The 14938-nt window shown below is 49.2% G+C and overlaps 1 protein-coding gene across 1 annotated transcript; it reads right to left on the reverse strand.

The window, feature by feature from the left end:
- Window positions 1-4140: 4140 nt before the first annotated feature.
- LOC146395034 (uncharacterized) lies at window positions 4141-11658 on the reverse strand. The gene is made up of 7 exons (XM_085005579.1): window positions 11476-11658; window positions 11181-11240; window positions 10754-10796; window positions 9712-9995; window positions 9534-9627; window positions 8875-9024; window positions 4141-6148 (listed from the first exon to the last, which is right to left on the reverse strand). The coding sequence occupies exons 1-7, from the start codon at window positions 11656-11658 to the stop codon at window positions 4167-4169; spliced, it is 2796 nt and encodes a 931-aa protein (XP_084861705.1). The 3' UTR covers window positions 4141-4166.
- Window positions 11659-14938: the final 3280 nt, after the last annotated feature.

Raw genomic sequence — 14938 nt, forward strand, 5'->3', positions numbered from 1 at the left:
ATTTTTTATTTATTTATTTTTTTGTCTTTTTGTGTTTTCTTGAGCCGCTCCCACGGCACATGGAGGTTCCCAGGCTAGGGGTCTAATTGGAGCTGTAGCTGCCGGCCTATGCCAGAGCCACAGCAACATGGGACCTGAGCCGCGTCTGTCACCCACATCACAGCTCATGGCAATGCTGGATCCTTAACCCACTGAGCGAGGCCAGGGATCGAACCCACAGCCTCATGGTTCCTAGTCGGAATTGTTAACCACTGCGCCACGATCGTTAACCTCCAAGAACTAAACTCTTTTAAAGATGAATAAAAAAATACACAACTGCGAAGAGTGTTATGATCGAATTGTGTCCTTTTCAAATTCTTCTGTTGAAGTTCCCTGGTGGCCTAGTGGTTAAGGATTTGGCATTGTCACTGCTGTGGCTTGGGTTTGAGCTCTGGCCGGGGGAACTCCCCCCTCAATCTCCCCATATTCCCCCCCCCCAAAAAAGAGGGGGCTAATAAAAAGCTAAATTTGTAGGGGAAAAAAACCCTTCTATTAATTTCAAACCCCCAGGACCTCAGCCAGGGACTATATATGGAATTAGGGCTTTTAATGAGGAAATTAAGGTAAAACGAGATCATATGGTTGGCCTAATCCAGCACAATTTGCGGTTCTTTAAGAAAATGAGATTAAGGACACAGACATATGTAAGTACCAAGAAAGATCATGTATTGGAGATCTGCAAATCCTGGAGAAGCCTCAAGAAGGAACTAAACCTGCTGACACCTTGTAGGAGTTTCCATGGTGGCTCAGTGGTTAACAAACCCGACTAGCATCCATGAGGACGCAGGTTCCATCCCTGGCCTCCCTCAGTGGGTTAAGGATCCTGAGTTGCTGTGAGCTGTGGTGTAGGTCGCAGACGTGGCTTGAGTCTGGCACTGCTGTGGCTGTGGTGTAGGCCAGCAGCTGCGGCTCCAATTCGACCCTTAGCCTGGGAACCTCCATATGCTGTTGGTGCAGCCCTAAAAAAAAAAAAAAAGACGAAAACAAACAAAAACATCCTAAACCTTCGGATGCCTTGAGCTTTTACTTCTAGACCAGAACTCTGAGAAAATAAAGTACTGTCATTTACCCACCTAATCTGTAGTATTTGGTGTGGCAGTTTTAGCAAACTAATGCAGAGGCAATGAAGAAAGAACAGGATGGTTTGCTGTTTTGAGGACCACAATAGGAAAAAGGAAACAACTTTTCTAAGAACCAAATAAAGGCAGCATAATTTTTGCATTCTGGTATGAATGGCTTTCCTTTCCAATAAAAAGGAATATAATTGTCTCTTACATGATTTCTAAACATAAAATTTCTTCCTAATTCAAAATATATTTACTAGATCTCTTCCCCACTAAACCTGTTTTTCAATAAATGAAGCAATACCTCAAAATATATTTTTGTGAATTCCAGTGAATCAGTGTGTCAGAAGCATCAAAAACTTATACACTTCTCAAGAGAAGCAAGGCCTACAGTAGCCTGTTTTCTAAATATTTCTTTCTTTTCTTTTTTTTTTTTTTTTGCCTTTTAGGGCCACACCTGCAGCATATGGAAGTTCCCAGGCTAGGGGTCTAATGGGAGCTACAGCTGCCGGCCTATGCCACAGCCACAGCAATGGCAGATCCAAGCTGCATCTGTGACCTACACCAGGGCTCATGTCAATGCTGGATCCTTAACCCACTGAGAGAGGCCAGGGATTGAACACACAACCTCATGGTTCCTAGTCAGATTCATTTCTGCTGTGCCACAACAGTACCTCCTGCACTATACCTTTTAAAAGGGTGGATTTTAGGGTACATGAATTATATCTCAGTTTTTAAAGTGAGACCTATTTAATATCTGATTTAATCATGTCTAATGTAACCCTATAAGAAATACAAACTTTTCCATGAGCGACAGTCCAAGCTGTGGCTGCTGAAGTACCCTATCTTCACCCATGCATCAAATCCCTCTGTGATTAAGACTGAGCAGAAGAATTGGGGGAAGACTGGTGGACCTTTCATTTAAAAATGCTGAACTGGAGTTCCTGCCGTGGCGCAGTGGTTAACGAATCCAACTAGGAACCATGAAGTTGCGGGTTTGATCCCTGGCCTTGCCGGTTAAGGGTCCAGCATTGCTGTGAGCTGTGGTATAGGTCGCAGACTCAGCTTGGATCTGGCGTTGCTGTGGCTGTGGCGTAGGCCAGAGACAATACCTCCAATTAGACCCCTAGCCTGGGAACCTCCATGTGCTGTGGGTGCAGCCCTAGAAAAGGCAAAAAGACCAAAAAAAAAAGCTGAACTTTGGTCTTTTAACTCACCAAGACAAGGGATATTAGTTTTGGATCTCAACTGTAGTGGACTTTAATATTTTTGGATTTCGATTTGCAAAGAGATTGAATTTTTGTACTTTGATGTCTCCTTGTAAACTTGGTAGTAGGAGAGGATAATATTTAAGTTTGGGCATCTCTCAAGTGGTTGGCATTTTTGCTTGGGGTCATAGTGCTCTGACACAGGGTAGACCATGGACTGGGTATATGTTGAGGTGGGAAGTAAAATAAATTTTCACACTTGGAAATATAAAGTTTTTTTTTTTTTTGTCTTTTTGCCTTTTCTAGGGCTGCTCCTGCAGCATATGGAGGTTCCCAGGCTAGGGGTCCAATCGGAGCTGTAGCCGCCGGCCTACACCACAGCTCACGGCAATGCCAGATCCTTAACCCACTGAGCAAGGCCAGGGACCGAACCCGCAACCTCATGGTTCCTAGTCGGATTTGTTAACCACTGAGCCACGACGGGAACTCCTGGAAATATAAAAGTCTTAAAATTGCCCTAGGAGTTCCCATTGTGGCTCAGCGTTTAACGAACCGGGCTAGTACCCATGAGGACTTAGGTTTGATCTCTGGCCTTGCTCAGTGGGTTAAAGATCTGGCATTGCCATGAGCTGTGGTCACAGATGTGGCTTGGATCCCACATTGTCGTGGCTGTGGTGTAGGCTGGCAGCTACAGCTCCAATTTGACCGCTAGCCTGGGGACCTCCATATGCCCCGGATTTGGCCCTAAAAAGACCAAAAAAAAAAAAAAAAAAAGAAATTGCCTTAATGTTTTTATTTTTTGGTCAGTGCTGGTGGCATGTGGGAAGTTCACAGGGCAGGAATTGAACCCATGTCATAGCAGTGACAATGCTGGACCCTCAACCCGCTAAGCCACCAGGGAACTCCCTTAATTCATGTACCATTCTGACCATTCTCAGAGCCTGTTGGGGCAAAACTTAAACTGCTTCCAATGATCAAGAAAACACCCAAAGGAACAATGGTTGGATTTTGAGATGACTTAGACATAATTTCATGACAGGCTATGCTCTGGTTCTCCAGAGCTAATGGTTAAGCCCAGTGGGTGAAAAGAAAAGATGGGGAGTGTAAGGGACGAATATATCTGAGGCAGGACAATCACCACTTTGTTTTGTTGAATTACAGTACTTTTTATTGAATAAAACTGAATTTATACAGAATTTTCGCCATCTAGTCACTCTCCACTCTAATTCCTGTTATAAAATTCTATAGGTTCAAGATTTCTACAGCATATTTGTCTCATTTCTCTGCTTAGCCTGGATTAGCCCCTTATCGCCTACGGGATACAAATCTGTAAGTGAAGAGAAACACTACCCGACTTCACCCCTTTCTTAGCCTTTCTCAGTTCCTCACAAGTCTCCCTTTGGCAGGATGGTCTCAACCTGAACCCTGCCCCGGCCGTCCACTTGAGCTCGTGCTACTGTCTCCACTCCCACTCCAAACTTCCTGTTTCTTCAAACCACAGATTCCCAAATCTGTTAAAATTCTGTGCCCTCACACGGACCGGCCATTCCTAGCAATCGAGCTAGATCTACCTCCTCCTGACTGTCCCAGTCCAACTCCCCTTAGTGCCACCACCCAGCTCATCCAGCTCATCTTCTGCTAGAGCGCTCTTTCAGATTACACTGCAATTTCATAGAACAAAAGAAGTCTAGAGCGGGGTTCTCTTCGCAAATCCCATGAATGTGGGCACCTACAACTTAAGTGAAAATATACTTTCAAAACAGAGAAATAGTGATTTTTGACTTTGCATCCAGGACCCAGTAGAGAATGGTCACAGACAACCAAATAGGATATGAGCCCACTAGTCTCATTCCAGTCATTTGTGGGAGGTTCTCCTGGACTCCAGGCCTTTCAGCCTGGCCATGGTGTGTTTGCTTCGGAGCCTGTCACCGCTGCTCTCACAGCCATCCCGTGGTTCCGACTGATACACCTCAGGGATGCGCTCATATCCACCATGAACTTGCAGCAGCTTATACTTATTTCTCGTGGGCCAGGCAATAAGCTGGGGAGGGAGAGCGCTCTCAGGGGGCACCCTGAGCATCCTCCCAGCCTTCTGATAAGACCTTCCTTTGGAAGCTGTCAGAGGGCTCTGCAGACTCACTTCTTCAAGGAGGCATTCGACCTCATCCATTTCATCCTCACCTTCCTCTTCCAACTCAGAGTCTCCTGAATCCTCAGGAATCACCATGTTCAAGGCAGCACTTTTCTTCACCAAACAGACTGTCTTAACATTGGAGAAGCTGCCCTGGTCTTTCAGCTTCCTGCCTCTCACTGTCTTTTTAATCTTTTCACTCCTTTTGAAGTTCTCTTTAGACGCCTCCCCAGTCTCATCTTTCATGCGCTCTTCATCTGGACCTAATTTCCTATTCACGACTGGTTTTCTCCATGATCTCTTGGCTTGGCAGTCTGGCAATGTCTCTTTCCCTCTGGAGGGCATCTGGTGGGGATACGTCTCTAGCTGTGACTCAAACCAACTCACACCATACTGGATGCCCTCATCCACTTCACTGAATTGGCCCTCCCAGGTAGGGGAGACACTGTGCTCCTCAGAGTTAATCTCTTCCTCATCTTCATCCTGGTTCCCACTCTCCTTCTGCTCTGCATCCTTATCCATGTCGCACTGGATGCCCTCATCAACTGTGCTGAGCTGGGCCGACCAGGGAGGGGAGAACCCGTGGTCCTCATAGTTATTCTCTACCTCCTCTTCATACTCATCTTCATCCTGGTTCCCACTCTCCTTCTGCTCTGCATCCTTATCCATGTTGCACTGGATGCCCTCATCAACTGTGCTGAGCTGGGCCGACCAAGGAGGGGAGAAACCAAGCTCCTCATAGTTATTCTCTACCTCCTCTTCATACTCATCTTCATCCTGGTTCCCACTCTCCTTCTGCTCTGCATCCTTATCCATGTTGCACTGGACGCCCTCATCAACTGTGCTGAGCTGGGCCGACCAGGGAGGGGAGAAACCGGAGAAACCGTGGTCCTCATAGTTATTCTCTACCTCCTCTTCATACTCATCTTCATCCTGGTTCCCACTCTCCTTCTGCTCTGCATCCTTATCCATGTTGCACTGGACGCCCTCACTGACTCTGTACACAGTGGATGGAGGGGAGGAATGACATCTCTCACAGAGGCTATGAGATTCACCTCCAGAGGGCATTTGCTGGGGCTTTTCCTGGAGTTGTACACCCTCACCTACTTCACTTGGCAAGGGGGTAGGGGCAGACATTACAGGGGAATGAAAATAGTACTCCTCAGAGCTATCAGAATAATTATCATCATCATCAGATTCAAAGGAGTCACTATATCTCCACCATGGTCCTTTACTGCTTTCTGATGCAGACTCAGGGGATTGGCCAGATTGTGCAACACAGCACTGCTTCGTGTCACCCTGAGTGGTCCCATCTACTTTGTCGACCTGGGCCAACCTGGTAGGGGAGGGAACATGCCCCTCAGGGTAGCTACTGCTCTCTACCTCTTTCTTTTCACCTACATTCTCAGGGGAGAATGTATCCGGAGGGTTACTGGTCACCCTTCCTATGTCACGGCTGTCCCCTTCTGAGGGCATGTCTTCATTTTCATTCAAGTTTTCGTCCTGTTGAGGTTCAGTTTCTGTTTGTGTGTCTTTTGTTTTCATTCTTTCGCAGTGGCCACCGTATTGTGGTGCCATGCTATAAAACAGAGGGACTATGGGTCTTTGGTTAAGAGCAGTGGGCAATGGGGACTGAGGGACGAGGAAGCCAGGATACTCAATGAACACCATGGGACATGGAAAATACAGACTTCCATTTGTGAAACCTAGAAAGAGAAAGGGATGGTTAGCCATTTTGTCTCCTGCAGCCAGTCACAACATTCAGCCAGTGCACACCTGCAGAGACACAACTGTTCCAATCCACCAAAAGGACTATCACCTAGTCTTCTGTTACTTCTTCAGTTACCAAAGCAAGTGGCTTAAAAGTCTTCCCATTTTTAAATGAATACCTGCTAACTTTCTTAATCTGTCTCTCACATATCTCACAGATCTATAGTCCATTTTGCTCCCAAAACAATCTTTCTGAATAATCCCCTGATTCTCACTTCAGTTGCACCATTTGAATGGTTTACCATTGGTTTATCAATATCCTGATGTTTATCAGGATAATGAAGAACAATGACCACACATTCATATCTGTATTTTCTCTGCATCATCTCATTAAGATGTAAGTGATAAAATAAGGACCTAGACATAGGTGGAGTCTTCCCTTTTCTGAAACATCCTCCTTTCCCTGCTACCAAACTGCTACCAGAGCCTAATCCTTTAAAAAAAGAGAATCCTGGGGTTCCGGCTGTGGCACAGTGAGTTAATGAGCCAGCTTGTCTCTGTGAAGGTGCTGGTTCAATCCCTGGCCTGGTGCAGTGGATTAAGGATCAGAGTTGCTGCTGCTGTGGCATAGGTCACATCTCCAGGGCTTGGATTTGATTCTTGGCCTGGGAACTTCTATATGCTGCTGAGGCAGCTGAAAAAATAGAGAATCTTGCCAACAGATGGATGGAACTTGAGGCATTTTGCTAAGAAAAATCAGTTGGAGAAAGGCAAATGCTGAACAATCTCTTAGGTAAAATCTGGAAAAAATAAAATCACAGAAACAGTAGTAGAATGGCAGTTAACAGGCACAGGGTGTGGAGAAATGGGGAAATGCTGGCCAATTCCAAAAAAACCCTCAAAATCATCTTATATAGAAAACAAAGCTGATGCAAAGATAAGTTAAGCAGTTACTGAACTCAGCCCCATTTATAAGAACATAATTAATCCCTCTATTTCAATCCTATAGCACTGTGTGTTGCATGTCAATATTTTACGGTGGTAGCTTTTCAGATTCTGGATATGTAAAATGCCTGGAAGTCACTTACTCCTAAAACAGTAAAAAGCTCTTGTACCGAACTCGTAGATCATTCACAGCAGTGAAGTTACAGGGAAAAACTGCTACCTCCAATTCTAGAACAATCACAATTTACAAGAACACAAAACCTGCGGGGGCTCAATCTGCACACAGCCAATCCAAAGGGGCTTCAATTCTGAAATTCCAGGTTTCAGAAGACAATTAATCCTATAAATTTTTTTCTCTGTAAAATCTTGTCAAATCTTATTCCTTCTCCCAGAATTGAGCCCTTTAATTCTCCTAAACCCCAACTGGAAAGGATAAATAATGTAAACCTTAAGGGTGTGGAAGAACCTGTTTTAATGTGAATTTCTTCCTCTCAGAAACTTCCCAGTCATTGTACTCAGACTCTTCCTCACATAATTTCAAAACAGCATTTCAAAATCAGTACTAATTAGGGAAACTCCAGAGACAGAGCCAACGTTCATAGAAAAGATTTCTTGAAAGAACTGGCCATGTGGAGGTGCTAGTCCTCCATCTACCAGATAGAGACACAGTGAAGAATTAATGGTAGGTCACAGGCCTTAAGCTGGCGCAGCTCCCTCTTGTTCAGCCTATGACTACTATTCAGCTGAACACAGGGATTAACAAATTCAAAAGCCTTCCTTATTACACCTAGTTTTCAAATAGGAGAAGTTGCATAATATAAACAACATGCTTCGCCTACAGCAGGATACAAAAAGAGCAAGTTGAACATTATCTTCCTACTGGGAGGTGTGAGAGGGGGGAATCACCCCATGGAGCCCCCTGCCTGCCTAAGGCCCCTGCCCCACCCTGCCTAAAGCCTCTGCCCACCATGGACTGAATGAAATATCCCAGACATCTATCCGCCAAACATTTTCTTTTTTTCTTTTGGTCTTTTTGTCTTTTTTACGGCCAAACCTGTGGCATATATAGGTTCCCAGGCTAGGGGTTGAATCGGAGCTGTTGCTGCCGGCCTACGCCAGAACCACAGCAACTCGGGATCCGAGCCGCATCTGTGACCTACACCACAGCTCACGGCAACGCCGGATCGTTAACCCACTGAGCAAGGCCAGGGATTAAACCCACAACCTCATGGTTCCTAGTCAGATTCCACTGGGCCATGACAGGAACGCCCTCCAAACATTTTCAAGTCTCACTTGTCAGTCTTCCTCCAAAGGACTTTTCAGACCTCCCCATAAGAGCTTTTAGAACCTTTAGGCCTTGTAGAAGAAATTACAGGGACGAGGAGCTCTAAGGTACCTCTGCCAAGCAGCTGGTCTCAGAGCATGAGGAGACTCTGGCTAGACTGCTGTGTGACCCTGAGCCAGTCACTGACTGGGAGCCTCAGTCCCTCATGTGGAAGCAAGGACAGCAACGCTACCTCACCCACGGCTTGTTGTGGTCAAATGCGAGAACCCATGTGTAGTATTCAGCAGAGTCACTGGCATGAAGCTAGAATTCAAGTGTTTCCTGCGACCCTGGACTACAAACACTGCCCCACGGTGCTGCCACCATCTCTTTGGTGTCAGCACAGGGCGAGGAAGGGAGGCATGGAAAAAGGGGTTAGAAAACCTTCAGGCTTTGGTTGACAGGGAGGGTCCCTAATCCCACTGAACCTCTTTGAGGCTTCAGATTCCTTACCTGCCCCTGGAATGGAGAGTGGGTTATAGGTGGGATTCTGGTACCAGGGACCCAGGAGAGGCTGCTGGGTCACGGGGGGCACAGGAAAGAAAGGTCCGATGTTCCTGCCCTCACAAGTCTGGTTGTTTCCTGAAGAGTCCATTTTCCAGGCTGAAAAACAAAGGTTCGGAGTTAGGGAAGGGCAGCAGGACTCAACCCTGCAAAGTGCTGTGGAGGAAGAAAGCCATCCTGGTCCCCCATCACAACTGAAAAGCCTGGGTGGCAGGTCCCTTATCTTTTCTTTCAGCCACCCTGGGATGGGGACACGAGGTGCTGCCCTGTGTTCCGACCCAGGGAGCAGAGGCCCGGGCCCCCGTCGTGCTGAGCAAGTCTAGGCTCCCCAGGCAGCAGCACCTTGGGGACATGAGGCCCTGCAGGTGCGGGGCGACCCAGTGCCGGGCGCCAAGCGCCAAAAGCCGCACTGCCGAGGGGGCTGAGGCCCAGGCTGCACCCGCTTCTCTGAGGCCTCTCCAGCCTGCCCCTCAGCCTCTGTCCCAGGCCCAACCCCTCCTCAGACAGCGAATCCAGGCCCCGGGGTCTGTGCTTCTTCACGCCCCTCTCCCCTCAGGCCAGTCTGTTCTGAGCCACCCATGACCGCAACTCCGGTTCTCGACACCCACCTGCTCTACCTCGAAGTCGGGGACTGGGAGCCTCTGCGTGCAGCTCGACGCCCTGTGTCTGGACTCCACCTCTCCACCTCGGAGACAAGAGAGCCTGTGGGTGGGGAGGAAGAGGCTCCAGCTTTTATCTGCTCCACGCGGAAGCCCCGCCTTTCAAGCAGGCCCCGCCCCACCCCACCCTGCCACCCTGCGCAGGCGCCTTAGCCCATAGGCCTGGGGCGCCCAACAAAGGCTCTGGAAGAAACTGGTCCTTGACTTTTGGAGGGAAGCAGTCCTCTGCATCCTGCTCCCAGGTGAACCCTGAAGCACCCTGGCCTTGGCTCCTCTGAAGGACAGAGCCCTTCCTGGCCATCTCACTCTCCCGGACCGTCCCCTCCTCTGAGTGTGCAGTTAGGACACAGGTCGTGGCTGCTCCTCTGAGCTCCTGGTCTCTTTCCATCCTCGGGCCTAGAGCCGCTGACGCTTAAGGAAGAGGAGAAGCAGAGAGGAAGGAGGCCAGCCTGGGCGGAGGACAGACAGCCCTGAGGGGAGGAAGGGGCACAGAGGTGGGATGAACACGTTTGCTGAATGCTGGGGAGAGCAACCTCTCGGGGGAAGGGGCTCCTGCAGGTGGGACGCCACTGGCGGGGAAGTGGAGGGACCGAAAGGCGCTGGCGTGTGTGTGGGTGACGGATGGGCATCTCGGAAGGGCCGCTGGCGCCTACAGAGTGCTCTGTGCGTGAGAGGAAGGAAAGCCCTAGGACAGGGAATGGGAGGTAGTGAAGGGGCGTCCTGGGGTTGTAAGGAGGAGTTTGGCTTTTGAAAGACGGGGATTGAGTTCTGTGTGTCTCGGGGATGGAGAGACAGGGAGACACGACTGATGTGGAGGGAGAGGGATGTCAGGACGATGGGAGAGAGGAGCCCAGCCTGGGTCCAGTGCTTGGCCTTGGACAGAAGGTCTATGAGGTGGGAGGGAATTTAAGGTGGGAGGAGTGAAGGCAGGAGTTAAAGGGTACTAGCGCCTGATGACCTTGTTGTTACTATTTTCTCAGCCAAGAGAGGCAGGAATAGGAGTTCCTGTTGTGGCTCCGCAGTAACGAACCCGGACTGGTATCCATGAGGATGTGGATCCACTCAGTAGGTTAAGGATCCGCCATTGCCCAGCTGCAGCTGAGGTCGAGACTGCAGCTAGACTCTGATCCCTGGCCAGGAAGTGAGAGCCTGGGTGGCAGGTCGCTTACCTTCTCCTCCAGCTCCTTGGGGGTGGGAACACAGGGTGCTGCCCTGTGTCACGGAGCAGGGAGCAGAGGTCCAGGCCCCTGTTGTGCTGAGCAAGTCAAGGCTCCCCAGGCAGCAGCCCCTTGGGGATATGAAGCCTTGGAGACACGGGGCAACCCAGTGCCTGGCACCAAACACCAGGGGCCTCTCCTGGAGGCTGCACTGATGAGGGGACTGAGGCCCAGGCGGCATGCCCCTTCTCTGAGGCCTCTCCAGCCTGCTCCGCAGCTTCTGCCCCAGGCCCAACCCCTCCTCGGTTTGGGAATCCAGGCCCAGGTCTCTGGGTCTCCTCACACCCCCCTCCCCACAAGCCAGTCTGTTCCCGAGCCCCACACGACACACACGACCCGCATAACCTGCACGACCCGCACTCCCATTCTAGACCCGTACTTGCTCTACCTCGAAGTCTCTGGAGCCTCTGTGGTTGTGTACCAGGTGCGCTGGAAGAGTCTAGGAGACGGGAGAACAAATGGTTTCCGGAAAGGCTCCGGCCTCTATATAAGCGCTTTAGGGGCGGGGACAAGCCCTTGCTGTCTCTCATGCAGACCCCGCCCCCGCCGCCCCGCCCTGCCACTCCCTGCCCCGCCCTGCCACTCCCTGCCCCGCCCACCCACTCCCTGCCCCGCCCACCCACTCCCTGCCCCGCCCTGCCACTCCCTGCCCAGTCCTGCCCCGCCCACCGCACCCGCGCATGCGCCCTGTGGGAGCCCTCGGGCCAGGCACTCCCGCCAAAGGCCCTGGGAGAAGCTGGTCCTGAGATGGGTGGAAGGAAGCAGTCCTTTGCACCCTGCTCTAGGGTGAACCCTGGGGCGCCCTGGCTTAGGGTCTGACATCTCAGGGGAATGGGCTCCTGCAGGTGGGACGCCATTGGTGGGGAAAGTGGGGGGACAGACAGGCACGGGAGTGTGTGTGGGTGACGGACGGGCATCTCGGAAGGGCCGCTGGCACCTGCAGAGTGCTCTGCGTGTGAGAGGAAGGAAAGCCATAGGACAGTCGTGAAGGGGAGTCCTGGGGTTGTAAGGAAGAGTTTAGCTTTTGAAAGACGGGGATTGAGTTCTGTGTGTCTCGGGGATGGAGAGACAGGGAGACATGACTGATGTGGAGGGAGAGGGATGTCAGGACGATGGGAGAGAGGAGCCCAGCCTGGGTCCAGTGCTTGGCCTTGGACAGAAGGTCTATGAGGTGGGAGGGAATTTAAGGTGGGAGGAGTGAAGGCAGGAGTTAAAGGGTACTAGCGCCTGATGACCTTGTTGTTACTATTTTCTCAGCCAAGAGAGGCAGGAATAGGAAGTTCTCTTGTGGCGCAGTGGGTTAAGGATCTAGCATTGTCACTGCAGTGGCTTGGGTCCCTGATGTGGCCCCATTTCAGTCCCTGGCCTGGGACCTTTCATATGCTGGGGTGGCCGCCAAAAAAAACAAGCAAACAAAACTTCTTGGAAGCACAGAAAGCTTGAAATGATTGCATTACCAGGTAGAAATTGTGTGTGGCCAGCAATGGCCGTTGGTGGAACAGAATAAAGGGTTCTTTTTTCGCCCTAATGGACTGCCCGAGAGCTGGCCTGGTGACTTCTTGGCCTCACAACGGACCCCGTCTACTTCACTCTTTACCCCACCATCCTTAGCACTGGCTTCCTCCTTCAACCTGCCACGTTGTCCAAATGCTTGTTCCAAGCAGAAAGCAAAAGGAAATCAAGGGAAACGGTGAGGAGGTGAAAGGGGGATTTGGGGAGCAGCCCGAAGGGAGCACAGCAGCTGCCCAGTCATCAGGGTTGTTCTTAGGGCGTTGTACTAGAGGGCAAACTGCAGCTTTGGATTCTATCTCCTTGGTTACCCCCCGCTGACAGGCAGTGTGGGAGCCCTTGCCTGTGAGCTGGGCGTGTTGCCACTTGGAATAAAGTGGGATGCTGTGACTGAGAGTGGAGAATAGATATTGATTGGGCAGGTCAGTAGCAGTGTCTGCTGTGGTGCTTCAGCCATCGAAAGAGGCGGTATTCTCCCACTCCCTTTGCTCTGTATTGTCCCCAGTCATGCTCCTCCCTTCCCATCACAGGCCAGTTTCTTTACATAGGGCCATAAGCACTCAGCCTTGTCTGCTTTCTAGTCCTTCACTCAGTGCAAATTCAGATGTTGTTGCCATTAGACTCACTCATCTCCCCTCACCGAGGAGCCTTGTGCATCACTTGTTGCTAACTGGCATGGGAACTTTTCAGTTCATATCACTAAACCTCATCTCCCAGGTACCAGGTATTTTGAGCAAAAAAAAAAGCTTCGGCCTGTAAATTATTAAACAAATACAAATTTTCAATAGCAGTGATATAGAACTAAACTCTTATTTTTTATTTATTTATTTTTTTTGTCTTTTTGTGTTTTCTTGAGCCGCTCCCACAGCATATGGAGGTTCCCAGGCTAGGGGTCTAATTGGAGCTGTAGCTGCCGGCCTATGCCAGAGCCACAGCAACATGGGACCTGAGCCGCGTCTGTCACCCACATCACAGCTCATGGCAATGCTGGATCCTTAACCCACTGAGCGAGGCCAGGGATCGAACCCGTAGCCTCATGGTTCCTAGTCGGAATTGTTAACCACTGCGCCACGATCGTTAACCTCCAAGAACTAAACTCTTTTAAAGATGAATAAAAAAATACACAACTGCGGAGTTCCCGTCGTGGCGCAGTGGTTAACGAATCCGACTAGGAACCATGAGGTTGCAGGTTCGGTCCCTGCCCTTGCTCAGTGGGTTAATGATCCGGCGTTGCCGTGAGCTGTGGTGTAGGTTGCAGACGCGGCTCGGATCCTGCGTTGCTGTGGCTCTGGCGTAGGCCGGTGGCTATAGCTCTGATTCAACCCCTAGCCTGGGAACCTCCATATGCCGAGGGAGCGGCCCAAGAAATAGCAACAACAACAAAAAGACAAAAGACAAAAAAAAAAAAAAAAAAAATACACAACTGCGAAGAGTGTTATGATCGAATTGTGTCCTTTTCAAATTCTTCTGTTGAAGTTCCCTGGTGGCCTAGTGGTTAAGGATTTGGCATTGTCACTGCTGTGGCTTGGGTTTGAGCTCTGGCCGGGGGAACTCCCCCCTCAATCTCCCCATATACCCCCCCCAAAAAAAGAGGGGGCTAATAAAAAGCTAAATTTGTAGGGGAAAAAAACCCTTCTATTAATTTCAAACCCCCAGGACCTCAGCCAGGGACTATATATGGAATTAGGGCTTTTAATGAGGAAATTAAGGTAAAACGAGATCATATGGTTGGCCTAATCCAGCACAATTTGCGGCTCTTTAAGAAAATGAGATTAAGGACACAGACATATGTAAGTACCAAGAAAGATCATGTATTGGAGATCTGCAAATCCTGGAGAAGCCTCAAGAAGGAACTAAACCTGCTGACACCTTGTAGGAGTTTCCATGGTGGCTCAGTGGTTAACAAACTCGACTAGCATCCATGAGGACGCAGGTTCCATCCCTGGCCTCCCTCAGTGGGTTAAGGATCCTGAGTTGCTGTGAGCTGTGGTGTAGGTCGCAGACGTGGCTTGAGTCTGGCACTGCTGTGGCTGTGGTGTAGGCCAGCAGCTGCGGCTCCAATTCGACCCTTAGCCTGGGAACCTCCATATGCTGTTGGTGCAGCCCTAAAAAAAAAAAAAAAAGACAAAAACAAACAAAAACATCCTAAACCTGCGAATGCCTTGAGCTTTTACTTATAGACCAGAACTCTGAGAAAATAAAATACTGTCATTTACCTACCTAATCTGTAGTATTTGGTGTGGCAGTTTTAGCAAACTAATGCAGAGGCAATGAAGAAAGAACAGGATGGTTTGCTGTTTTGAGTACCACAATACGAAAAAGGAAACAACTTTTCTAACAACCAAATAAAGGCAGCATAATTTTTGCATTCTGGTATGAATGGCTTTCCTTTCCAATAAAAAGGAATATAATTGTCTCTTACATGATTTCTAAACATAAAATTTCTTCCTAATTCAAAATATATTTACTAGATCTCTTCCCCACTAAACTTGTTTTTCAATAAATGAAGCAATACCTCAAAATATATTTTTGTGAATTCCAGTGAATCAGTGTGTCAGAAGCATCAAAAACTTATACACTTCTCAAGAGAAGCAAGGCCTACAGTAGCCTGTTTTCTAAATATTTCTT

The sequence above is a fragment of the Sus scrofa genome, chromosome 18 (genome assembly GCF_054392235.1).
Source record: "Sus scrofa isolate SSC_HxYL_T2T_F1_AM1 chromosome 18, Sscrofa_HxYL_maternal_Yorkshire_Landrace_v2.0, whole genome shotgun sequence".
NCBI lineage: Eukaryota > Metazoa > Chordata > Mammalia > Artiodactyla > Suidae > Sus > Sus scrofa.